The sequence below is a fragment of the Entelurus aequoreus genome, linkage group LG10 (assembly GCF_033978785.1).
Source record: "Entelurus aequoreus isolate RoL-2023_Sb linkage group LG10, RoL_Eaeq_v1.1, whole genome shotgun sequence".
NCBI lineage: Eukaryota > Metazoa > Chordata > Actinopteri > Syngnathiformes > Syngnathidae > Entelurus > Entelurus aequoreus.
The window spans coordinates 12,740,715-12,767,718 of record NC_084740.1 but is presented as its reverse complement, the minus strand read 5'-3'; the positions used below and the strand labels follow the sequence as shown (position 1 = coordinate 12,767,718).

At 40.1% G+C, this 27,004-nt stretch overlaps 1 protein-coding gene across 3 annotated transcripts in view; it reads left to right on the top strand.

The window, feature by feature from the left end:
• Positions 1-27,004, top strand: part of dscaml1 (Down syndrome cell adhesion molecule like 1) — a 332,167-nt gene that overhangs the window by 50,040 nt on the left and 255,123 nt on the right. For all 3 annotated transcript variants that reach the window (XR_009827441.1, XM_062060149.1, XM_062060148.1), the window contains exon 3: positions 9,047-9,193. Coding sequence is in view for 2 of the 3 variants with exons in the window: in XM_062060149.1 (XP_061916133.1) it covers positions 9,047-9,193 (147 nt within the window). In the remaining variant the exon portion in view is untranslated. The remainder of the gene's footprint in view (positions 1-9,046; positions 9,194-27,004) is intronic.

Genomic DNA, 27,004 nt, shown 5'->3' with positions numbered 1-27,004 from the left:
AAGGCAAGGGACTCGGCAGATGAGACTGTGAGGGACAAAGAAGCCCACGTGGTGAGTGGGAGGAAATCGAGAGCTGAAGGGGTGGTGGGAAGAGCCCAGATATGGCGTGCTGGCCTTGGATAGGGAGACCAGCCCATGCTTATAGAAAGGAGAGGAAGGACCTCATGATCAAACAAAGATGGCCGAGGAAGAGTACATGCTCAAGACAGTGGCGCAAAGCAAGCAGGGACGCTGGACGACATGGGAAGGGGTTATGGGTCAGGTGATAAGGGGGGCAGATTTCTGGAAACTGCCACACAGCTTCCTCCTGAGGGCAACATAAGACGCTCTGCCCTCCCCCCAAAACCTTCAACCGTGGCTGGGAACCGAGCAGGTCTGCGATCTTTGTGAGACCATCAGCGCTTCCCTACAACACATCCTATTAGGATGCAAGATCACGCTATCTCAGGCTTCCCATCCAACCCGATGGAGCTTGAGAGGTGCTGCAAAGAGGAATGGGCAAAACTGCCCAAAGATAGGTGTGCCAAGCTTGAGGCACCGTATTCAAAAAGACTTGAGGCTGTAAATTCTGCCAAAGGTGCATCAACAAAGTATTGTGCAAATGTTGTGAATACTTATGTACACGGGATTTGGTTGTTGTTTTGTCTTTAATTAATTTTTGCCACAAAAAAAAATAATCACATTGTCATTATGAGGTATTGTCTGTACAATTAAGTGGACAAAAATGATTTTATTCCATTCTTGAAAAAGGCTGTAAGCTTGTAACATAACAAAATGTGAAACATGTGAAGCCCTGTGACTGCCCCGATGCACTATATAATAACAATATCACTAATACTTGGTTAATATTTAGGTCATGAGATGGAAATGGAGTATTGTTGGCGGTTTTTGGAGGGTTTTTTTTTAGTACTTTATAGGCAGAAGAGTGTACACCCATTAGCTGCATTGTTCGCCACCTCATACTTGCCGTGTTTTACGATTTAGAATGCAATAAAAAAAAGTGTTAGTGTCTCACATAGGGAATGTGAATGATAGGCGACATTCCAAAAAAAGTGCAGTTCCCCAATCTACATTTAAAATACTTCCCTGTGGTGTAGATAATATGTATTGGATATGCTTTGGTTTAAATATTGTATATATTTTGCTCCATAGACACTTGTTTGAATCTGGAGGCGTTCCCAGACTGCAAATGAAACCATGCCCCACCCTCTAAAAAGTATCATCATGTATCTTTTGTAAATGTGCACATTTTAAATATATACAGTCGTGGTCAAAAGTTTACATACACTTGTGAAGGACATAATGTCATGGCTGTCTTAAGTTGCCAATCATTTCTACAACTCTTATTTTTTTGTGATAGAGTGATTGGAGCACATACTTGGTGGTCACAAAAAACATTCATGAAGTTTGGTTCTTTTATGAGTTTATTATGGGTCTACTGAAAATGTGACCAAATCTGCTGGGTCAAAAGTATACATACAGCAATGTTAATATTTGGTTACTTGTCCCTTGGCAAGTTTCACTGCAAAAAGGTGCTTTTGGTAGCCATCCACAAGCTTATGGTTGAATTTTTGACCACTCTTGAAAAAATTGGTGCAGTTCAGCTAAATTTGTTGGTTTTCTGACATGGACTTTTTTTCTTCAGCATTGTCCACACATTTAAGTCAGGACTTTGGGAAGGCCATTCTAAAACCTTAATTGTAGCCTGATTTAGACATTCCTTTACCACTTTTGACATGTGTTTGGGGTAGAAAATGCTTTAAAATGTAATATCGGAAATTATCGGTGTATATATATATCAATACAGTCTGCAAGGGATACAGTCCGTAAGCACACATGATTGTGTGTGCTGCTGGTCCACTAATAGTACTAAACTTTAACAGTTAATTTTACTCATTTTCATGAATTACTAGTTTCTATGTAACTGTTTTTATATTGTTTTACTTTCTTCTTTATTCAAGAAAATGTTTTTAATTTATTTATCTTATTTTATTTTATAATTATTTTTAAAAAGGACCTTATAATAAAATAATAATGGATTAGATCTTTTATCACGCTTTTCTATTATTATCTTCACCATACCTTATTGTCCAAATTAGGCATAATAAAAAAAATTTAAAAACGATACCGATAAGCATTTATCGGCCGATGTTATCGGCCGATAAATGCTTTAAAATGTAATATCGGAAATTATCGGTGTCGTTTTTTATTATCGGTATCGTTTTTTTGTTTGTTTGTTTTTTGTTTTTTTTAATTAAATCAACATAAAAAACACAAGATACACTTACAATTAGTGCACCAACCCAAAAAATCTCCCTCCCCCATTTACACTCATTCACACTCATTCACACAAAAGGGTTGTTTCTTTCTGTTATTAATATTCTGGTTCCTACAATATATTAATATATATCAATACAGTCTGCAAGGGATACAGTCCGTAAGCACACATGATTGTGCATGCTGCTGGTCCACTAATAGTACTAAACTTTAACAGTTAATTTTACTCATTTTCATGAATTACTAGTTTCTATGCAACTGTTTTTATATTGTTTTACTTTCTTTTTTATTCAAAAAATGTTTTTAATTTATTTATCTTATTTTATTTTTTATTTTTTTTAAAAAGGACCTTATAATAAAATAATAATGGATTAGATTTTATATCACGCTTTTCTATTATTATCTTCACCATACCTGGTTGTCCAAATTAGGCATAATAATGTGTTAATTCCACGACTGTATATATCGGTATCGGTAATTAAGAGTTGGACAATATCAGAATATCGGATATCGGCAAAAAAGCCATTATCGGACATCCCTAGTTTGGGGTCATTGTCCTGTTGGAACACCCAACTGCGTCCAAGACCCAACCTCAGGGCTGACGATTTTAGGTTGTCCTGAAGAATTTGGACGTAATCCTCCTTTTTCACTGTCCCATTTACTCTCCGTAAAGCGCCAGTTCCATTGGCAGCAAAAAAGGCCCAGAGCATAATACTACCACCATGCTTGACAGTAGGAATTGGTGTTCCTGGGATTAAAGGCCTCACCTTTTCTCCTCCAAACATATTGCTGGGTATTGAGGCCGAACAGCTCAATTTTTGTTTCATCTGACCACAGAACTTTCCTCCAGAAGGTCTTATCTTTGTCCATGTGATTTCTCTGTCTTGGAATAGCTTGACTTAATGTCCAAATAAGTACAGACTGCAAAACCCCGCAAAAGGAGGAATGCAAAACTCTGTGCAAGCTCACGGCATAAGGCATGAATCTTATGATTTGACGCTTTGTTTCATGAGTATCCAACATTGTAACAACATTTATAAGTCAGAACAAACGAAATTCATCCTAGATCCCCTTTAAGTTATAGTTCTAACAACTCTAACTGTGCAAGTGTTGACTGCCGAGATAATTTGGTTAGCTACGGGCTACTGTTTTCATCATTAAGCGCTGTCTTAATCACTGCCACCCTGGCACCAACTCACCGCCTCCTGCTCGGCGTGCCATGTGCAGGCCCGCATGTTTCTGATGTCTGTCGCCTGCATGTGACATTTGCAGCAGCCGCGAGCCCCGCCGCGCCCCTTACCGTCTCAATGCATCTGCGCCACTGTTCTTGAAAAAGGCTAAAGGCCACTTCACTGTGCATCGCCTCCAACGTGGCTCCTAGTCAGACCGCCTTACGATCACTGTGACGTAGAGTTGGAGGACTCCAGACATGAGAGTACAACAATACCAGCTTGTTTGTTTACTGGACCTGCCTGCTTGGTTTTTTTTTATTACAAGGCAGCAGTAAACGTCAGTGCGCATAAATTGTTTGTTCTCACTCTTACAATTAAACTAATTAAATGATAACAATTCACCCGGTCTGTTGGGATATCAGACATTGACATTAAAAGTGCACGCCACATTAGAGTCATCCATCGCCACATCCTGCAGATTTTTTTTGGTTTTTCTTTTTTCTTTTTCAAACATATTCCTTCAATTTTTGCCCTAAATTAAGCTTTTTTTTACGCATAAATTACCTACATTAATTAAAAATGTCAATATTATAGTAGTAATCGCCACTAGAGGTGACCAAACCATTCAGAGCGCACTGTCAGTATCATGGGCATTGATTGGTGCAGCCTCAGGCAGAACACCATATTGGATAACACGTTATTTATGTTATTTCATACGGTTAAAATCCGTATTTAGAAGGTAGTAAAAATATTTTTGTATGCTGTACTTAAAAAATACTACATTTTTAAATGATACTGTAAATTAATTTACCACAATTAAGCCTAGGGTTTTTTACCATGAATTGTTTAACGTTGACCCAGACTTAAACAAGTTGAAAAACGTATTCGGGTGTTACCATTTAGTGGTCAATTGTACGGAATATGTACTGTACTGAGCAATCTACTAATAAAAGTTTCAATCAATCAAAATCAATCAAAGTCCCGATACTAATATTTTGGTACTGGTCCCAAAATGTGTTTCGATACATTTTAAAATAAAGGGCACCACAAAAAAAATGTCATTATTGGCTTAATTTTAACAGACAATCCTATGATACTTTAAACATATGTTCGTTATTGCAATCGAGGAACAATTGTGGCATTAAATAACATTGTGAACATAATAGACAACTTCTCTTTTAGTAGTAAGCAAACGGGTTGTAAAGGCTCCTAATTTGTTGGTTCCTTGGCTCCTTAATGGTTGGGATTAGGGGTTAAATCACCGCTGCTGCTCACTGCTCCCCTCACCTCCCAGAGGGTGGAATAAAGGGATGGGTCGAATGCAGAGGGTCATTTATCCACACTTAGTGTGTGTGTGACTATCAGTGGTACTTTAACTTTAATTTGGCTGCTGACATATGCAGTAACATATTGGGTCGTTCCCCATTATGAAGCATAAGCGATAGAAAACGGAGAGATTATTAATCTACTTGCTCATTTACAGTTAATATCTGGTTACTTTCTGTTTCAACATGTTCTATGTACACCTCTGTTATAATTTAATAAGTGCTTATTCTTCTGTTGTTTGAATACTTTACATAAGTTTTGAGTGATACTACAAATTTGGGTATCGATCTAATACCAAGCACCGGTAGTTACAAGATCATGCAATGGTTACTCTTAAAGTCCTCCTGTGCCTGAGTTTATAAACAATAAAAAAATGACATAAGATTTTGTGATCATGAAAAATATTGATGCAATCATTGTAGTATTGACTATATACGCCCCTTGTATACTTGCGCAGGTATCGTTACAGTCGGTATTTGTATAACTCCACCCATTTATTTACATTCATGAGCGCTAGCTTGATGTTCGATGTTAACTATCGCGTTCTCTTACAGTTTGGAGTGATAGCTATTCCTCGTCCAGCAGAGATGATACATGTAAGAAACTTAGTTTATTTGTCACCATTGTGGTGAGGATTAGGGATTAAAACACGGTGGACGAACGTTAACTGCTGGCTGGCTATGTTTTAAAGCATCGTTTGAAGAGCAGAACTTCAGTGTTTACAGCTTAATCTTTATCGTTAGTTTTCACGCCAAAATATCCCCATTCTCCGTCTTCTTTCTCCACAAAGTTTCTGCTTGTAAGTACTATGTGCGTATGTTGACATGCGTCTTGGCTCATATTACCAGCAATGTCACCACAGCGCGCCAGCATGGCATGAAGAAAAAAATATCTGTTTTTTTCAAAGGCAGTATGGTACCTTTTTTACTTCGTTAGTACCTGAATACCGTACAACATTAGTCAGGCATGGAACCAATTAACAGCAATAAACGAGAGATCAATGTATTTATTTTTAATATTTTTTTGAATACAAGATAATGCACTGTTATTAGTAGAAACAATTTTGGTACAACAGATACTAGTATTTTTCAATTAAAATAACATTCAATAACACCAATTCCCTAATGGCTTTGTAATTTTGGCTGAGTATAAAATACATACATACTGTACATACAGTATATAATTTTTTTTTCTTTCGGACAAGTTACATTAAGAAACATCAGATCATTACAGTTGCACAACTCATACATGTTCAGTTTCTTACAGTCAGACAAGTTTTAGGTACAGTATATTATGAGGTTTTTTCCATTTTACCCAATTTTACCTACTTAAAACTTGTCTGAAAGTAAGAACTGAACATATGGTCAAAAAGAAGGCATCATTGACCTATTAGTGTTGCACATTTTAACATTAAAGGAGTGGAAAGAAGCACCTTTTTTTAAATCCAACCTCTTATCCATGCCTCAGCAATTACTGATTCTTTAATAATTTCCTGTGTTTAAATGTCTCAAATTTTTAATCAAGAAAGAAAAGTACAGATAATCTGATAGATAGCTTATGCAGTGATGAAGAAAATAAATATGGTGTTCGATAGAGTTATTTATTTAAATAAATAAGAAATTGAATTTAAAAAGTTGCAAATGTAATACATTAAAATAAATTAGGCTAAATATATGTAATAATTGAGAAAATATTGTGTAATATATAAGTAAATATATATATGGGAATCCATATGTAACAATTTGAGGGAACATGTTATAGTAGAATTTTAGGGGGAAATTATGACCTCATAACTGCCAAATGCCTGCCAGTCTAATTTACACGTACAGTTGTCCATCGTTTATCGCTGTTAATTGGTTCCGGACATGGCCGGTCCGATAAGTGAATTTCCGCTAAGTAGGAATCATTATTTATAAATCAAATACTTTCACAGCTAGAGCATAACAATTCTGTTTATGACCTATTAAATATGTTTGTCAACATCAAGAGAGCCCTCTAGAGATGAAATAACACCTTTTAGTCACTTTTACATTTTTTAATCCAATATAGTAATGCTGCCTGAAGCTGAGCCAATCAGTGGCTCTGATTAGTTTGGTCTTTTCTAATGGCCAATACTGCTATAGTATTAATATGTGTAGTTTATTTAGCCATGTTCAAGCTTGAAATGCTTAACATATGACTAGTTGTAGAATATGCTTTAAAAAGGTTTACAACATTTTTTTTTTTTTTTTAAATCCATGATGTGGTGAAGCCGCAATATTTGAAGCACAATGTGGCGAGGGACGACCGTCATATTGTTCTGCAAAATTTCCTACTATTATACCTGGGATTTTGACAAGATTGAGCATTTTCTTTACTTGAATCTAAGGCTCAAGTTAACTTTATGTTAGAATAATTATCTGTAAGTTATCACACAACTCTTGTGCTTAAAGGCCGTTGCTATAGTTATTATCAATTGTGCTGAAGTTGTACTTTTCTATCTGTACAAAGGGACAACTTGCAAATCCAAGATTGCAAATTGTCTCTTATCAGTGTTTGTGTCCAGAACATCGAGTACCGTGACGCAGACAAAGCAGAGACACACATTTGCATTTCTAAATAATCATATATTCTGTCTAACTGGGGCTGCTAAATTTACCCCCCTTCCTTCAGAAGCAGCCTCACTGATGTAACCAGGGACCTCCCAAATAAATACAGGAGCACGTGGGCTGTACCTTAGAGCAGGGGTGTCAAACTCAAATACAGAGTGGGCCAAAATTTAAAACTGAACAAAGCCGCGGGCCAAGGTTGAACAAATTAACCTTTTATAGGGACCCAAACAAGTTTTGCATTGAATATTGAACAAGCAAGGCTTATATAACTTTATAGTGACATGCAAAATCGAGTTTCAAATAATAATAATGATAATTAAAAAATATCAATGGCATATCAAATACAATTTGAATAAAAATTGAATGCCTCTTTTCTATTTGCAGCCTTCTGAGGTAAATATCAACATTAACTTTTTCCACTGGCTAATAAATTTGAAAATAAAATAACAATGAATAAACCAACCATTCAGGACTTTAAAATGCTCAGTTTGCAACACACTGATCTAATCTGATGTGCCCAAGCCAGATACCTGCCATCTTTTCTGGGATGCTAGTTCATTAATGTCGGGCTCAGGTTTTGAGCTGAGGCAACCTTCATTATCGAACGAAGATGTTCATAAGTCATTATATCTCGTAGTCCACCCGTACCACAGTCTTGGGGGCGTGTCTTAAAGGCACTGCCTTTAACGTCCTCTACGAGCTGTCGTCACGTCCGCTTTTCATCCATTTTAACAACGTGCCGGCCCAGTCACAAGATATGTGCAGCTTCTGTACGCACACACACGTGAATGCAACGCATACTTCGCCAACAGCGATACACGTTACTCTGAGGGTGACCGTATAAACAACTTTAACACTGTTAGAAATATACGCCACACTGTGAATCCACACCAAACAAGAATGACAAACACATTTTGGGAGAACATCCACACCGTAACACAACATAAACACAACAGAACAAATACCCAGAATCCTTTGCAGCACTAACTCTTCCGGGACGCTACAAAATACACCCCGCTACCACCAAACCTCCCCCGCCCCACACACACACCTTTTAGCGTCCCGGAAGAGTTAGTGCTGCAAAGGGTTCTGGGTATTTGTTCTGTTGTGCAAAAGCCGCACATATTATGTGACTGGGCCAGCACTCGTTGGACTGGATGAAATGCGGACGTGACGATTTTCGGGAGGGGCACTGAAATTTGGGAGTCTCCCGGGAGGGTTGGCAAGTATGAGAATTAGCGGTGAATGCGGTGTTACCGCGGCACCGCCGCTGTATATAATCGGCGGGCCAGCTCTAGTGTTAATTTGATATCGCCTCGAGGGCCAAGTGAAATTACACGGCGGGCTAATTATGGCCCCCGGTGGGAGATTGTAACTGAGTGTGCAGCCCCAAACGTCTCTCCTCATTGAGCCAAATTGAACTCTGTCTCTGCATGATTCCGTGCTTCTTGTCTGTTTAATAGAAGTCATCAGTGTTTCAACCTGACACTTTAAACTTTTGTTTAAGCAAAAGATGAAACACCAAGTAACATGACAGTTATTCGGCCTGACATTATCTTCATGACACATGGGAATCTCAACTGAAATCCTGTCCTATAAATGTATATGGTCCCACATGGGACTAATAAAAGTGGATCTTATCTAATGGCCACTTTGTGCTCTTTCCTTATTCCCCATTAGTGTTCAGGGAGCCATATACAGTCCGTGTGGCTGACCAGCGCTCCATGCGGGGTAATGTCGCTGTCTTCAAGTGCCTCATCCCCGCTGCTGTCCAGGAGTACGTCAGCGTGGTGTCCTGGGAGAAAGACACCGTGTCCATTGTCCCAGGTAAGGAGCCGACATGTTTACTGTTAATGTCAGTTGAGATCGCCATGCGAGTCTGTGTGTGTATGCTTGGAGTCAAAAACCATTCAGAAGCGGAGGAGGTGGTGTATCAGCAAATTTAAAAATGGGATTTTACATCAAACCCTGTCATCGAAATGGGGTGTTCGCACTCCGTGGTTTGCTGTAATGAATTTATCCCGTGTGACCGGCCTATCCTGTGTTGTCAGCGCAGGAAGATGGGGAGGGGTTAAAAAAATAACCCACTTTGTCAAAAAGAAAATGAAATGGCCTTTGCCTGCCACATTGCTGGCTCCCCACTCGCTAACGGACGCCGCTTGTTGTTAATAGCCATGTTCTGGAGATAAATCAGGATTTTGATGTGTCCTGTGTGTGAGAGAGAGAGGACATAGAAAGTATATGTGTGTGTGGGCATGAAGGAGAATCTAATTTGATGAGTGATGGATCTTTTTAGCTACTCATCGCACTCACCACAAAGAGAAAAGACTAGAGATGGGCATTTGGACTACATTTTCTTGATCGATTACCGTATTAACCTGAATATAATACGGCTTTTTCCCGCTAGAAAAACATGCCATTTTACTGTATGTCAGTGGTGGGCCGTGCGTTTCCCACCTAGGCCTTTAGTGATGTCCGACTTCCAATATTACCTCTCAAAATACCATAATTTATGTCACCACATGACCATTGCTGGAGAAATACTATACAGGAACACATTTACGCCCTACTGGGCATTGAATTTAATTTATAATTAATAATTTACCATGAATTGATTAAAGTGGACCCTGACTTAAACAAGTTGAAAAACTTATTCGGATGTTACCATTTAGTGGTCAATTGTACAGAATATGTACTGTACTGTGCAATCTACTAATAAAATGTTCAATCAATCAATCAATCACATCAACAGTGTACAAAACGGGTTATTTTCTGGTGCATTTAAAAATCAATTAAAAGCAATTAAAACATATCTTATGTGGCACTGTCAAAATTAAAATTGCAGAAACATATTAAAAGTGAAAAAATAAAATATTTGAACTCACAATTTGTAGAACATGACGCCGTATAAGCCAGTGGTACCCCTTGTCGTTGGCTTATTCGAGTGGAAATGGCGAGCATTTCATCGCCAGAACAGCTGAGCTAGCTTCCGGGGTTGGCCGACATCGTCTCATAAGATGTGGTTTCTCTTTAATTATCCTTCTTGAAAATGGTCTTGCAAATATATATCTGCCACCTAATCAACGTTTTGTTCTCCTTCTCTGCTGTCCCGGTATGACTACTGCTTCCTGCTAAATTGAAACTTGTGAATGGATACTCACTTTGGAATGACAAGTGAGTATCCAATCACAGTCTCGTTAACATCAGGCTACTTAGATAGGCTACTGTCAACAACTTGTGATCTGATTGGCTATTGCAACAGTCTCTCAACTCTGTGTGTTCTCAAATTCATCCGCTAACGGTCCCGATGAGTATCCAATCACAGGACGCGTAAATGTCACGTTCAACGTGAGGCCAACTATAAGGCCTTACTGACAACAACGTGTGATCTGATTGGCTATTGCAACTGTCGATCACCTGTAAGTAAATAAGTCACAACAACTGTGAACATGTCCCCTATTTAATCAGCCTTTGGTCCCATGACAAAAATACCAGTGTTAAGCTAAAATGCACACCTCTATTTAACAAACAGAGAAGAAGTTATGGGGCGACATTTAGGAAAATGCCGATTAAGAGATCAGACAATTGTCGAGCAGCTAAAAAAAATGAAATTATTATAATATGATAAAAGGAAAGCTTTTACTTCTTCCTGCTTCTTTTCGAACACACACATGTTCTTTCCATTTAATTTTCTTTTAATATTACTATTGTGTTTTGCAGAAGAAGATATTGAATTGGAGATGTTTTTTTAATTTATTGCGTAGATCAGGGGTCTCAAACTCAATTTGCCTGGGGGCCACTGGATGCAGAGTCTGGGTGAGGCTGGGCCGCAAGAAAAGATTTCTTAAAAAATATATTTTTAAATGTCTTTATTTTTATTTTCAACACAAAATAAAATAAAAAAATAAATGAACAAAATGAAAATTAAGTAAGATAAGTAATAACAATAATAGTTTGATTTCTCCAGTCAGCAACAATGTATACACATACTTACTATGTGAGAAGTAACAATAAATAAATCTGTGAACCTGAACATGGCTTGAACATGGCTTCTCTTGCCTACTTCTTGCTGCTAGACACCTGGCAGCGCGTCCTCTCGCATAGCTGAGCTACATTTGGCTGGAGAGTAGAAGCAGTTGAGACCCTCAGTATGGCTTGAAGATGGTCATCAGTAATTCTGGACCTGTACTTGGACTTATTGAAGTTCAAGGTGGAGAAGAGCTTTTCGCACAAGTGTGTGCTCCCAAAAAGGCACATGGTCCGCTTGTACATCCGGGAAAGCTCAGGGAGGCTGGGAGGCAATTCTCTCAAAAATTGTCCAAGTTTGTCTGCTTTTCCACTCACCTCCCTGAACTTGACTTTGAGGTCAGAGTTGCACTGTAGGTCAATGAGCTCCATTTGAAGCACAGGCGGGGAATCTTGCACATCAATGGAGAAGGGGTCTGCAAAAATGTGAAATGTGGCTCTGTGTTTCTTGAAGTCTGCAAATCTGTGATCATATTCCTCCCCTAGCTTCAAAATGGCATCAACATACATTTCACCTCTGAATGGTGTGCCTGCATCCACGAGTGCCTTGCATGCTGGGAAATGGCAAAGGTTTGTCTGAGGGAGCTGGGCTTTTCTTAACTGACATTTTCTGGAGAATGCTCTCACGTTGTCATAGGCTGTGGAGTTTACAGTTACGGTAGCACAATTAGCCCCGTACGGGCTAACATCACGACTAACGTGTTACACGTCCGATTCGCCCAGCAAGTATCAGCGTTGGGGTCCAGTGCACCACAGTTTTGTATTGTCGCTTGGTCCTTCGGAAGCTACCGGACCGCTCGCCTCCCCCGCCCGGACCGGCGTGAGCGTGAAAGACACACACAGTGAGAGAGAAAGAGAGAGAGAGAGAGCGAGCGAGAGCGCGAGAGCGCGCGTGCGGGTCTCGTGGAAAAGCAGCAAAACGTTTCTCTGCTTGCATCACGCAAGTGACGTCAATGTTCTGCCCTCGAGAGCCTCACCATGATTGGTAGATTCCTTGTAGCCCAGAAGAGTTAGGGCTACAAGGGATTCTGGGTATTTGTTCTGTTGTGTTTATGTTGTGTTACGGTGCGGATGTTCTCCCGAAATGTGTTTGTCAATTCTTGTTTGGTGTGGGTTCACAGAGTGGCGCATATTTGTAAAAGTGTTAAAGTTGTTTAAACGGCCACCCTCAGTGTGACATGTATGACCAAGTATGTCTTGCAGTCACTTACGTGTGCCTGTAGAAGCCGCATACAACATGTGACTGTGCAGGCACCTTGTTTGTATGGAGAAAAAGCGGACGCTGAAGGCAGTGCCATAACAGCACGCCCGCCCTCAATATTGTTGTCCTCAATATTGTTGTCCGGGTGAAAATCGGGAGGGTTGGCAAGAATGCTTCAGCTCCGCACACAACGCTGTCAAGTGCCAGTCATATAAAACTTGCGGGCCGCACTAACATTAAACGTTCATATTAAGGTGGGGGCTGCAAAATAACGTCTCGCGGGCCGCGTGTCTGAGACCCCTGGTGTAGATAGTTTGTTGTGCTCAAAATAAATTTGTGAACTGAATATGATATAACTTGGGTTGTCAAAAACCTTGAGTTAACTCCTGTGAGTAATCACAAAAAATGTCATTAATCATGTACTGTATATACACCTGATTGTGACTCTGTCTGCCTTGATTGTGGCGGTCCGCTCCCTGAATGATCAGTATCAGAGCTTGGTCCGCATTGTAGGTACGTCGGACCCGTTTTACTTTGAGCTCCTCTCGAATGACAAAGCTTCTCACCCCGACGGAGGAAGCTCATTTTGGCCGCTTGTACTCGTGATCTTGACCTTTCAGTCATTACCCAAAGCTCATGACCATAGGTGAAGATAGGGACGTAGAACGACCGGTAAATTGAGAGCTTTGCCTTCCGGCTCAGCTCCTTTTTCATTGCATCACTGCAGACGCTCCACCGATCCGCCTGTCAATCTCACGATCCACTCTTCCCTTACTCAGGGCTGCCTTTTGTCACCGATTCTGTGTACAACTTTTATGGACGTGATTTCTAGCTAGGCGCAGTCAGGGCATTGAGGGGATCCGGTTTGGTGGCTGCAGCATTAGGTCTCTGCTTTTTGCGGATGATGTGGACCTGCTGGCTTCATCTGGCCAGGATCTTCAGCTCTCACTGAATCGGTTCGCAGCCGAGTGTGAAGCAACCAGGATGTAAATCAGCACTTCCAAGTCCGAGTCCCGGAAAAGGTGGAGTGCCATCTCCGGGTTGGGGACAAGATCCTGCCTCAGGTAGAAGAGTTTAATTACTTCGGGGTATTGTACACGAGTAAGGGAAGAGTGGATCGTGAGATTGACAGGTGGATCATTGGGGCGTCTGCAGTGATGCAATGAAAAAGGAGCTGAGCCGGAAGGCAAAGCTCTCAATTTACTGGTCGTTCTACATCCCTATTCTCACATATGGTCATGAGCTTTGGGTAATGACCAAAAGGACAAGATCCCGGGTACAAGCGGCCAAAATGAGTTTCCTCCGTCGGGCTCTCCCTTAGAGATGGGGTGAGAAGCTTTGTCATTCAAGAGGAGCTCACAGTAAAGCCGTTGTTCCTCCACATCGTGAGTTAGATGAGGTGGTTCGGACATCTGGTCAGAATGCCCCCGGACCCCTCCCTGGGTAGGTGTTTAGGGCGCATCCGACTGTTGGGAGACCTCGGGAACAACCAGAACTATGTCTCTAAGTTGGCGTGGGAACACTGGACTAGAGGAATTGTTCCATTGGGGGAGTCTGTATTGATGTATTCTTTAGTGCATGGGTGCCCAGACTTTTTGCCTTACATGGACTGTGGGCCAAACACAACAGTTTTTAGCATACCAGAGAACCATGAGTGAGGAGTTCAGCCCCATACCGCCATATATAATGTACTGCACTTAATTTGAAATGAATGCAACTAATCAGCCTTGCACACCTGCCATCAATGTTCGCGTGAGCTTGATAGACTTTGGTGCCATTGTGTATTACAATTGAAAAGGTTCACTTTTGGCAGGCCAAACGGGCTCAACATTATGCACCTTAGCAACCGAATCAACAGCCCCTCTCTTGGTTGCAGCTGTGTAGTGCACTTCATTTTACGTCAGGTGCACTTCCCTTAAATATGCGCCAATCAATTGTTTGTGCAAGTGTGTGTGCGTGTTTGTGAACGTAGAGCACAGTTATCATTTGGTCCATGAAGCAATGGCAAATTGTTGGGTGTCAGATGGGCTGTTTAGGTCAGATGATCCGCTGCACTCTCTCTGTCCTTTATCTGCATCCCTGATACCGAGTATCCTTTTCATCTTTCAATAGTGTGTGCGTGTGTGTGTCTGTTTGGATGGTGTTGGTCCTGTCTTTCATTCCAAGTACTCATTGATCCAGCACAGCTGTTGTGTGTGTGCGTGTGTGGTGTGTGTGGCCTGAGGGGGGTTTCCAGTGTGGATCGATAAAGCTTGCTGTTGGATTCTCCTCTCTCTTGTCACGGATATCTCAGTGTTAGAGTGGTGAGACCGGGCCAGTCTGTTTGACTTATTGTGTGTGTGTCGTAGCCGCTGTATTGAGGCTATGTGTGGTAAGGGCTCAGAGGGATTGTGTTATTGATCCGCTGTTGGACATATTCACTGAAACATTAACATACGAACAAGCAAGAGCAAGCACACACACACACACACACATCACACACTCGCATGCTCACTGGCATGCACACACACGCGCACAACTAGGCAGATTAGGGTAAGTGTCCCTAAGCGTTCTCATAAAAACATCTGTACTGTGATTTGCATTTAACAATAATGAATTACAGTGGAATAGTAATGTCAAACAATATGATGTGCTATATGGATCCCTAACAACCACTGAGTTAACAATTAGTACGGACAAAAGTAATACGACTAGTCAGGGGGGGAAAAAAATTGCCTAGCCATAGTTGAACTTTTTTTGAACACCTACTGCGTTACTAGCTCTGCATTTTTTAATGGCAAATTGGAGGTGCTTTTATTAAATTTAAAAATGTGACCCCATTCGTCGGATTGACTAGAAATCTGTCACACGGCCCAACTTTAAGGTGTTAAGCCGAATCACCACGACATTGCAACTTAAGGGACTGACAAGCACGTGTGCGTCAAATGTGAGCTTAATTGGTTCAAAAACATAAACGCCAAACATCTTTGCAGGGGTCCAGGTTGGATTTAGCTACGAATTGGGCAGAGAAACTGGGTGTCAAGGCCCTCAACTGTTGTTGAAAGACAAATGTTCCGACATTGGCAGTTATTTGATTGTGTAATCACCGTAAAGTCACAGGGCAGAAACAAATACAGCATGTGTAAACAAGCTATTAAAATGTCAGATTTCCATGATATGTCTCTTTTAACGGGGACCTGTGATGGATTGAACACATTCCCTTGTGGTTTATGTGTATTAGATATGCTTTATTGTCAATTTTGCTCCACAGTCATTTCTATAACCCGTTTTTTGAGTTTGTCTGCAAGATGTTCGATTGTGGAGGCATTCCGTTATTGCAAATGCAACCGCACCCCTCTTTCTCCGAAAGTATCAGAATTTATCTTTTAAAAAATCTACACTGTTAAAATCAATATCTTGAAGTCGTCACCATTATTTTTTTCACTGTCGAAAATAAACTTCTTAAACATTATATAGATTCACCCGGTCACAACATTAGGTAGACCTGCACACTCTCTGAGCCATACAGAGGGTGCATGAAAACAGATTGTCAGGTTTAAACATTGATGACCTCTATTAAAACAGACAAGAAGCAAGGAAATAAACAGAGACAGAATTCAATTTGGCTCAATTTGAGGAGAGACGCCTGGACACTGTACAAGTCTCAACACGCTCTGGCGAAAGATTGTAGGTCACCTCTTTTTATTTGGACTTTCCCTGTTTACATAACAACAGCTGTTTCTAAAGGAATGGGGGGTATGTAAACAGCCATTGTTTTCGATCACATTAACACAAAGGAAAAAGATGCTTCGGGCTTGGACTGGTCCTGGATCGAGCTTGGGCAGGTCTTGGATCACAATAGATAACCCCTCCCGTCTCCTCCCATTGTACACAGCGGAATTTTCCAAGCCTTTTGCTTGGCGCAACAAAGACAGCTTTCGTCTGTTCACTGGGAACTCAGAGAACGGAAAGTTTTTTGATAATTTACATACAATTTTTCTGACACAGATGTTTGTAGCAGCATTTCTGTCACTGGTGTTATTATGCACATGCCAATATTAGGTGAAAATAATACTTTATCATATCTTTTTATGTGTTTTCTTATGGAGCTCCTCCCCCTCTAGCTAAGAGCTTGTCTTAATGTCTAAATAACTGTTTCTGCCTTGCGGTTACATCACAACGTAATTATATAACATAAAACCTTGCCAACAGAGGCATTAAAAACTGTGTGCAAGCTTACGGAAAAATGCATGAAACGTATGATTTGACGCTTTGGCATGTTTAACATGAGTATCTAACATTGTAACAACATTGATAGGTCAGAAAAGACAAAATTCATCATAGGTCATGTCTATGGATGTTCTCATTCATCCAGATAATTTTATTCCCAGGGAATTCAATTTATCGCAACTGGACTGTTCAGTTTGCTTTAAACCTGGTGTATACTCTTGCGTCACGTAACTTGCCCATACGCGCGTGTATCGGATTTTTTCATGTCAGTGTGAACAGTGCAATTCCGATTTTTTCACATCCGACCCAAGCCTCTTTCGTATGTGGATATAAGTCGCATATAAATCCGATGGCCCCTTAATGTGAACACGACTGCGCGCCGGTCACATTCATCCGACCAGAACGTCATCAAAAAGTGATAAACGTCATAATTATTCGCCATGATAGACGGTTCAAAAATAAATCGTTGACAACGGAGCGGAAAACAGGTGAAAATAATGTTTTAGGAACTCACGTGAAAGTTGCACCACTCCTCCTGTCTCCGACTGCTCGCCCACAGACACACTCTTCAAGCAGACATTGAAGCAGAATCTCTAGTAAAATTGTCAGAGCCAAAATACCTTTCCTCTTTCTTAATTCTTAATATATATATATATGTATATAATATATATATATAATTTTTTTCAGTTAATGTGGAGTTTGATTGCACAAAATCCTTAAAATTGCCACAAATGTGCCAGTACTGAGACAGACTGGAGTGAAAGCCATGTTTACTCCCGTAAACACTGCAGTGTGTGCAACGTCATGACGTCATGTCCGCATGCGGGTCAGATCGCATTCACATTAAAAATCAAATTTTTATTTGTAATGTGAACAGCCACTAAAAGATACAAATTGGACATCCGACCCTGCAGTGTGAACGTAGGTTTGGATTGGTCTGATCTCGCCAAGATCAGACAAACTGGAACAGTTCAGTTGTGATCAAGTGAATGCCCTGACAATTCATCATAGGTCCCGTTTAATATATGCCTCTGCCCATGCAAAGTGTTAAGAGCCTCTATCTTTGTCCCCTTGTACTAGATGATGGCCTGTATCAGCACTTTTTTTTGAACCTACGCTTCCCTATCGTATCGTCACATGCTGTAACTAATCCATTTATCCGTCATGGACAGCTTTCAGCTTTTCAATCAGACTCAAGATGCTCCACTGGTTCGCCCGTCCATAAACGGTGGTGGGGGGCAGTGCACGCCAATAGGTGCGGACTTGACAGGACGACAAGCAATGCACAAACGGCCCTGTTGGTCAATAAAGCTGACTTTGAATGAGCTTTGATGAAGAGGCAGGCGGTTGTTTGCTGACAGCTGCCCTCGTTGCGAGACGACCCCGCCTGGGTGTCATGTCACTATTTGTCAGCCAAATCTGTTGGGGAGTTCACGGAGAAGTGTGTGTGTGAGAGAGAGTGTGTGTGGGGGGTCGGGGTTGGGGGTTGGGGGGTTGACAGACAGATAGATGGCTAGGCTACGCTTTTGAGCACTTGCTGTTAATCACTTTTTCTCACGACTTCTCAAATTGGTGGTGTTCTGGTTAGAAAGTGATCTTTTGTGTGCTCATCAGCTGGGGAGTGTCAAAGGATGTGCCTGAAGGAACTTTGCGTGTGTTTGTGCATGCCACTTTTGTAATTAGTAACCAGCCCCTCCTTCAACTTTAAAAGAGTGTGAGTTTCATCTGGTCACCATGGTAACGGGTGAAAACCGGCAGGCAGAATGAGGAAGGTGTGAGGATGCATCGCTGCCTGATTTATATTGGTGCGTCACCACAGCACGCATGCACAAACAAAAGCAGACTGCAATTAGAAGCATATTTGTACAAACTTTCATTTGCTAGTTGGATACTACTCTATGCAGCATTATATATTCAATTCTGCATCAATGCAAATGAACAGGATGCTTCGACTGCATGGGTTTTTGCTTGTCGCTACACAGTTAATGCAAGAAACCAAAATAAACTTGCGCCCGGGATTCTTTTTGGTGATTTAACCCCCAATTCCAACCCTTGATGCTGAGTGTCAAGCAGGGAGGTAATGGGTCTCATTTTTATAGTGTTCAGTATGACTCGGCTGGGGTTTGAACTCACGACCTACCGATCTCAGGGTGGACACTCTAACCAGATTGTTGTAGCCTAAAATGTCTGTATTTGCAGCAGCTTTTTCAGAAAGTTGCGACAAAGTTGTGATGTTTTTTTGTTTTTTTTTCAATAACATTCAATCAATTAAACAACAGGATTAAATGTATTTCAACAAAAACTGAAAAAAACAAATACATTGTATCGATGTTTTACTCATTTTATATCATACAGACTTAAAAGTAGACACTCGATTGCAATAAAAGCACATACTCAGAGTTAATTTACAAAGTACTGTACTGTTTTAATTAATTAAAACTAATAATAGTAATAATTAGTTATTTTTTTAATTTTTCCAATGATTGTCACACACACACTCTGTGTGGCGAAATTATTCTCTGCATTTGACCTAGGTGTGGCGAAATTATTCTCTGCATTTGACCCATCACCCTTGATTACCCCCTGGGAGGTGAGTGGAGCAGTGAGCAGCAGCGGTGGCTGCGCCCGGGAATCATTTTTGGTGATTTAACCCCCAATTCCAACCCTTGATGCTGAGTGCCAAGCAGGGAGGTAATGGGTCCCATTTTTATAGTCTTTAGTATGACTCGGCCGGGGTTTGAACTCACAACCTACCGATCTCAGTTAGGATTAGAGTTGCAAAGGGGTGGAAAGTTTCCGGTAAATTTACCACGGAAGTTAAGCTCGGGAAGTTTGGAAATTTTTACCATTTTTTTATTATTCAAAGTTGGACACTGTCCATAGGAATTCATGGGAATGTATGGGAATTAATGGGGGAATTACAATAATTATATATTATTGGGCACTTGTCTATATGCTGCTGCATCTTTGTGGCATTTTTGACGTAGCTCTTTTCACAGTATTTACAAATGTACACAGCCTTTGCGCCTACATTGGTTGGGGTGAAATATCTCCACACATCAGATGGTGTACGTGGCATCATTCTGTTTGTATTTATTTATTCTTGTAAAACAAGCAATCCCACACACAGATATAAATAGTCAGCTAAACAATTGGAGTTGTCTTTAAAAATATTTTACTGATGGACAAATGAATGGAAATAGGCTAGATGAATAAATGAACACTCAATCAGCATTCTAAATCAAACTATAACCTACATTCCTGTATGACAACAGAATGGCTAGCAGAACAGAAGGCAGAGGAAACTACACGTTTTGATTCAGTATTTGCTAGTTGAACTTTACAGATCACAAGAAAGGTAAATTTGGATCGCTAACAATGTTAGCATGAATGAATGGGATTTAACATAGAGAAAATTAGCATCACGGCTAACGGAGAAATATTTTCGGTTCATTATGAGACTGCGGTGGTACATAAACCTAGCTAGCTAGAGATATTGGCCCCAAAATCATTTAACAAGTACAGGAACAGCTAGCTAGCTTGAGTGGAAGTCTGCTGGAGTAATATCATCAAAACTTACCTGACTGGATGAAGTCCTTGGGCTCAAATACTAGTGTGGCCTCAATAGCCCTGCTGTAGTGTGTAGCATGCTGGGAATTATCTGTGCATGGGATGGAATAATGCACTGCACATGTGATGGAGGAATGCACAGTGCAGGGTTGAAATTCTACTGAATTTGCATTAAAACTGGTTGTTTTAGCTAATAATCATGCTGAAAGATCTAGCATGTTGCATTCAATGTTTATTCCCATTAATTTCTCGTTAATTCCCGTGAATTCCCATGGAAAGTTTCCAACTTTGAATATTCCCGGAATTTTGCAACCCTAGTTAGGATTATAGAGAGAAAGACCACCAAAGGCGTTCTTATTGTCCGTTGTCTGCTCTGTCGTCCACGAGTTGCAGCAATCTCTGTGTATGTTTTACACATATTGTTTTTCCGTCTGAAATGTTCATTTATGCTCCAACACATTTACCCCTCCCTGCATGTCAAGAACATTTTAACTGTTTTTTTTTGTTGGGTAATAAGAGTCAATGAGCAATTATCATCACACTGCAACATCTCTGACATGTAAATACAGCATCCTTGCTAGGTCAGAATCTATTTTTAATTTTCGGACCCTGGATACATAGAGGTTAAATACCCTGGACTTGTCCAGGGTGTACTCTGCCTACCGCCCGAATGCAGCTGAGATTGGCTCCAGCACCCCCGCGACCCCAAAAAGGGACAAGCGGTATAAAATGGATGGATGGATAATTTTAAAGGGGAACTGCACTGACTTTTTTGTTTTTGTTTTTTTTTTCTTTTTTTTATGCATTCTAACTTGTAAATAAAGACTAGCAAAAGTCGGCTAACAAAGGAGCTCATAAATCACTCTAAAAGTCATCCAAAAACCTTTATCAACGTTTTGTACACACATTGTAAGTATATATGTACCATAATGTAGTAACAGGCACATTCATAATTACATTTAATATTTACATGTTTTGGTCATTTTAAGCATACGGCAACATATTAGGCCATGTTCAAACAAACACGGATTGTTTCATAAACGCATAGTGGGGGTTAAAATGATCTCCATTCACACAAGTGTAGTTTCAAAACGGTCTACACACAAACACATACACCAGCTGTCATGCACATTTGGTCCAATCAGAAGCCTGGAAAAACAGCAAAAGCAGACTTGGTGGCATTACACCTTTGTTATGACAATGTTTATTTTGATATACTAGATGTACAATCATACGTACATTATCTTTAAAACCACACTGCTCTTACACACAGTCCTGGGAACAAATTAATATTTTTTTTTAGAGTGCCTAAAGCACACATAAGCAGCTGTGCTGCTGAAACCCAACACTCTACATTATAAGATGTTTAAACAGCAACCTGGTGAATTATTACATGTGCAGTGAAGTGTACATTATTTCTAAAATCAGCGCACAAGGACACCCCTTGAATGTTTAAGTGCCTAAAGTGCATGGACATGCATGCACCGCTACAAAACTTGTGGAATTATAACACATTTTATCATCAATATAGTCATCTATTACATGTGCAATGAAGTGTACATTGTCTTTAACATCAGTACAGGAGGAAGGATGCATCATGTTTTTTTTTAGAGATGTCCGATAATGGCTTTTTTTGCCAATATCCGATTTTCCGATATTGTCCAACTCTTGATTACCGATTCCGATATCAACCGATACCGATATATATAGTCGTGGAATTAACACGTTATTATGCCTAATGTTGTTGTGATGCCCCGCTGGGTGCATTAAACAATGTAACAAGTTTTTACAAAATATATCAACTCAAGTTATGGAAAAAAGTGTATTTTTTTTAACATGCCTCAAAACAGCAGCTTGGAATTTGGGACATGCTCTCCCAGAGAGAGCATGAGGAGGTTGAGGTGGGGGGGGGGGTGGGGGGGGGTTAAGGGGTGTATTGTAGGCGTCCCGGAAGAGTTAGTGCTGTAAGGGGTTCTGGGTATTTGTTCTGTTGTGTTTATGTTGTGTTATGGTGCGGATGTTGACCCGAAATGTGTTTGTCATTCTTGTTTGGGGTGGGTTCACAGTGTGGCGCATATTTGTAACAGTGTTAAAGTTGTTTATACGGCTACCCTCAGTGTGACCTGTATGGCTGTTGACCAAGTATGCATTGCATTCACTTGTGTGTGTGAAAATCCGTAGATATTATGTGATTGGACCAGCACGCAAAGGCAGTGCCTTTAAGATTTATTGGCGCTCTGTACTTCTCCCTACGTCCGTGTACCACTCCGTACAGCGGCGTTTTAAAAAGTCATACATTTTACTTTTTGAAACCGATACCGATCATTTCTGATATTACATTTTAAAGCATTTATCGGCCGATAATATCGGCAGCCCGATATTATCGGACATCTCTATTTTTTTTTTAATCGCTCAGGCGACTTTTTACATGTGCCAATGGTTGCGCCTGGCTTCATTTACACAAATGGAACCAACAAACGCAAATTGAATTCATGATCTGTTGTTAAATAAGGATTACAAACATGAGATATTGTTGCACTTTTCTTATGATACAAAGCAAAAAGTCTTGCTCGTCAAAGTTGTCCCATCAGCTGCAGGTCCAACACAGATCGTATTCAAAACAGCTGACTGTCATCGGCGCTGGCGGGAGTGTCGCAGCGTCTTTGAAAGCCCATCATGATGCATCTTTTTTATCAATAGAGAGTAGGGATGTCCCGATCCAGGTTTTTGCACTTACGATCCGATACCGATGTTGTTTTTGCACTTCCGATCCGATACCGATACTGGCCGATACTGGCCGAGCATGTATTGAAGTTTAAAGTTATTTAGCCTACTTAGTTGTCAGATTAATGTTGAAAAGGGTTTTAGTACTCTTGATAACAACTAGCCAGCTGAATTAGGTGAGTTTGAATAATACACAATGGAGATGTTGACGTGCAGAGTTTCAAACACTCTTCATTTTCTAGCAGGGGACTTTTCAAATGATGCTACATATTAGCAGTAATGCTTCTTTTTATAGCAACGCTTTTGCCCCACACTTGACAAATGACGGTTGTCTGTTCGACATATTCCCACTTGAAGCCAAACCACCGTCAGACGATGGACCCCCTGCTGTTTTTCTTGGGAATTAATTAATTCTTCCTTCATTATTATCGCTCACACGGCTACGCTAGCATCACAGCTAACGTTAGCCATGCCGCTACCTCTCTGCTGGGAGAGTGCGTTTAAGTATGTGACGTATGACGTGACAGTATGTGACGTGTGTAAGAAGGTGTGCTTGCTGTCTGTGAGAAGCAAACACAAGAAGGAGTGGGAAAAGCCTGCCGTGTAATGCCAGCAGCTAAAAGCAACTGCGTGAGAACGTATACTTGAATATCACGATATAGTCATTTTCTATATCGCACAGAGACAGCTGACATTTTTACCGGTAACTTTTAATTCACATGGCCGTCTTAACGGTTAGGACACAGACCTGTGGATGTGTTGAAGGTGTGCTGGAAAATGCGGAACGGAAATTAGGGAGCAGCAGAAAAGTGGAATGTATTATTTAAATCGGTGCGTTGGAAAACACGGACCGGAATTTTTTTTAAAACTGGATCTAGATCGGCATTTTCCCATGCCTTGCCGATATGCATTTTTTGGCAAATATCGGCGGCCGATCCGATCCAAATATCGGATTGGGACATCCCTAATAGAGAGTGAAAAGAGCAGCATGCTAACGTTTACACATACATTAAGTCCTCCCAGTGGGGTTGTATGGTATACCGGTTTTAGTATAGTACCGCGATACTAATGAATCATATACGGTACTATACCGCTTCTGAAAAGTACCGGTCTACACCTAACATCCACTGTAATGATACCAAGTACAGTAGCGTATCTAGTAGATACTACTATGATTACGTGTATATTTTTTGCCATCACAACATCTTCTTTCGTTTTTTAAAAATGTATATTATGTTTAGAAACTCAAGAAATATGTCCCTGGACACATGAGGACTTTGATTATGACCAATGTATGATCCTGTAACGACTTGGTATTGGATTGATACCCAAATTTGTGGTATCATCCAAAACTAATGTAAAGTATCAAACAACAGAAGAATAAGTGATTATTACATTTTAACAGAAGTGTAGATAGAACATGTTAAAAGAGGAACAGATATTAACAGTAAATGAACAAGTAGATTAATAATTAATTGTCTACCACTTGTCCTTAATAATGTTGACAAAATAATAGAATGGAAAATGACACAATATGTTACTGCATATGTCAGCAGCTAAATTAGGAGTCTTTTTTTGTTTACTTACTACTAAAAGACAAGTTGTCTTGTATGTTCACTATTTTATCTAAGGACAAACTTGCAATGAAAAACATATGTTTAATGTACCCTAAGATTTTATGTTAAAATAAAGCCAATAATGCAATTTTTTTGTGGTCCCCTTTATTTAGAAAAGTACCGAAAAGTATCAAAATAATTTTGGTACCGGTACTAAAATATTGGTATCGGGATAACACTACCTCCTAGTGTGTTTAAAGCCAGAAAGCAGTGTTGTTTACTATATTGGAAATGACAGCACACAACTGTGACGTTATCAGATGAGTACAAGTCTCTATTTGAACCGTGTACACATACACTGAGCGGGGAGTTTTGGAACTCCTCACCTTGGCCAGGTTTTGCAAAAGCGTGCGTTTTTAAGGACAAAAGTGTGTGTGTGGAAGAGATACTGTAAGTTTGTGTTTATTAAGTGTTTGTGTGGACACGGCCTTAATTTCACAGAAGCATCACAACATACGCTATGTCCTTCAACAACACTACTAATCATGGCAGACTTCATGAAAGACAACAAAAACTACTTAATGACAAATGACCCTTATATTTTTGAGCCTGAACATATGACAGATGAGCTACAAGTCTGAGAAGCTGAGTGATAAGCAGATCCAGCTTTAGTGAAGCACTGTGACATCATGTCGCAGTATTGGTAATTGCTGAACAAAAAATACAAACTACGGACATAATAAAACAATTACTTACTGTACAATGTCTGCTCTTACTGGGATGTTTGTATTTTTCAGTTTAGATGAAAAATGTATAATAATACTCACGCAGGTTAAAACAAAATAAAAATAAAGTAACGCAAAACGAGCGTTATTTTGTGTCTTTCTCGCCATCCTCGGGTTTAAGTTGGATGTCAAAGTTGACCAACTTCTCGGTTTCTAGCCACAACCCTTCTACTTTACAAGTAAGATTTATGATTTATAATCTAGAATTAACTTTTACCAATTAAGAGGCGATGCAGCAGCTCAGTACTCAATACTGTAGCTGCATGAGCTAGTTAGTTCTCTGATCACAGCGCTGCTAAAAGTAATTCTGTAACGTTAGCGTTTATAACAGACCTGGGCAAAATACGGCGCGCGGGCCACATGCGGCCCATTAAGATTTACAATCCGGCCCGCCGGACGTTCTACATATTTTATTTTAGACTTTTTAACAACAAAACTGTAGCCGCCATTATGATGTGCATTGCTGTTTTTAAAATGACCGCCAGTCTTGAAGTATAGAAAGTATTTCAATGGGTGAAATCTGCGCTTTTGGGTGTTGTACGAGTTATTACGGTAATCTACGTCACAGCAGCTCAGACGAGGAACAAAGCAGAGTGGGCGGGGTTTGTTTTCAGAGCAGCCAGCCCGAAAACGCGTGTCAGAAACAGATTTTTACAACACATATTGTAGGTGTTTATTACACATTGCATTCATATTTTGCTGTTTTGCTTCATTGTTAAAGATGTCGAGGAGCTCGTCTGAGGAGTAAGAGAGGAGCGACGTTCATATGTTGTTAATATTCAGTGTTTTATTGTTCATAGTTCCATCCATCCATTTTGTACTTTAAATATTGTAAATCCCACTTTCTTTATTTTAATGTACATTTTGGTTGTCCCATTGAGTAAAAAATTTTTAAATTCCATTCTTTTTTTTTGAGGTGGTCTGTCATAACGTTTTCAGATTCTATCAGACATTGCGGCTTTTGGTACAAGTGTTCCTGGAAAAAAAGGGACCCAAACACACATAGTGTACAGCAGATTTTTACAGCTAAATGTGTATGTATAATTTATACACACATACACATTCGCCCCCCCAGACACATTTTCTTCTCTCAATGTGGACCCCGATTCAAAATATTTGCCCAGCTCTGGTTTATAATAACAATATCGCTAATACTTGGTTTATATTCAGGTCAAGAAATGTAAATGCAGTGCTATTGGAGGTTTTTGGAGGTTTTTTTAGAGGGTTTCATGGGCGCAATAGAGTACTCCCATTAGCTGCATCTTTTGCCACTTTGTACTTGCCGTATTTTGCGAATTAAAATGCAATTATGTATAAAGTGTTGGGCAGCTGAGGGAACTCGTGTTCATTTATTGTGGGAATGTCAGAGAACAAAAGAGTTATGGTTGAAACAACAAAAGAAGCAATCACATTCCTAAATATAAACATCCCAATGACACTGCAAACTTGTATTCTCGGTTATCTCCATCAATTCAGTAACATGTCATCAAAGAGTAAAAATGCATTTCTTTCAATATGCATCATAACAAAAAGGGTAATACTAAAAAAATGGATAGATGTTGATAGT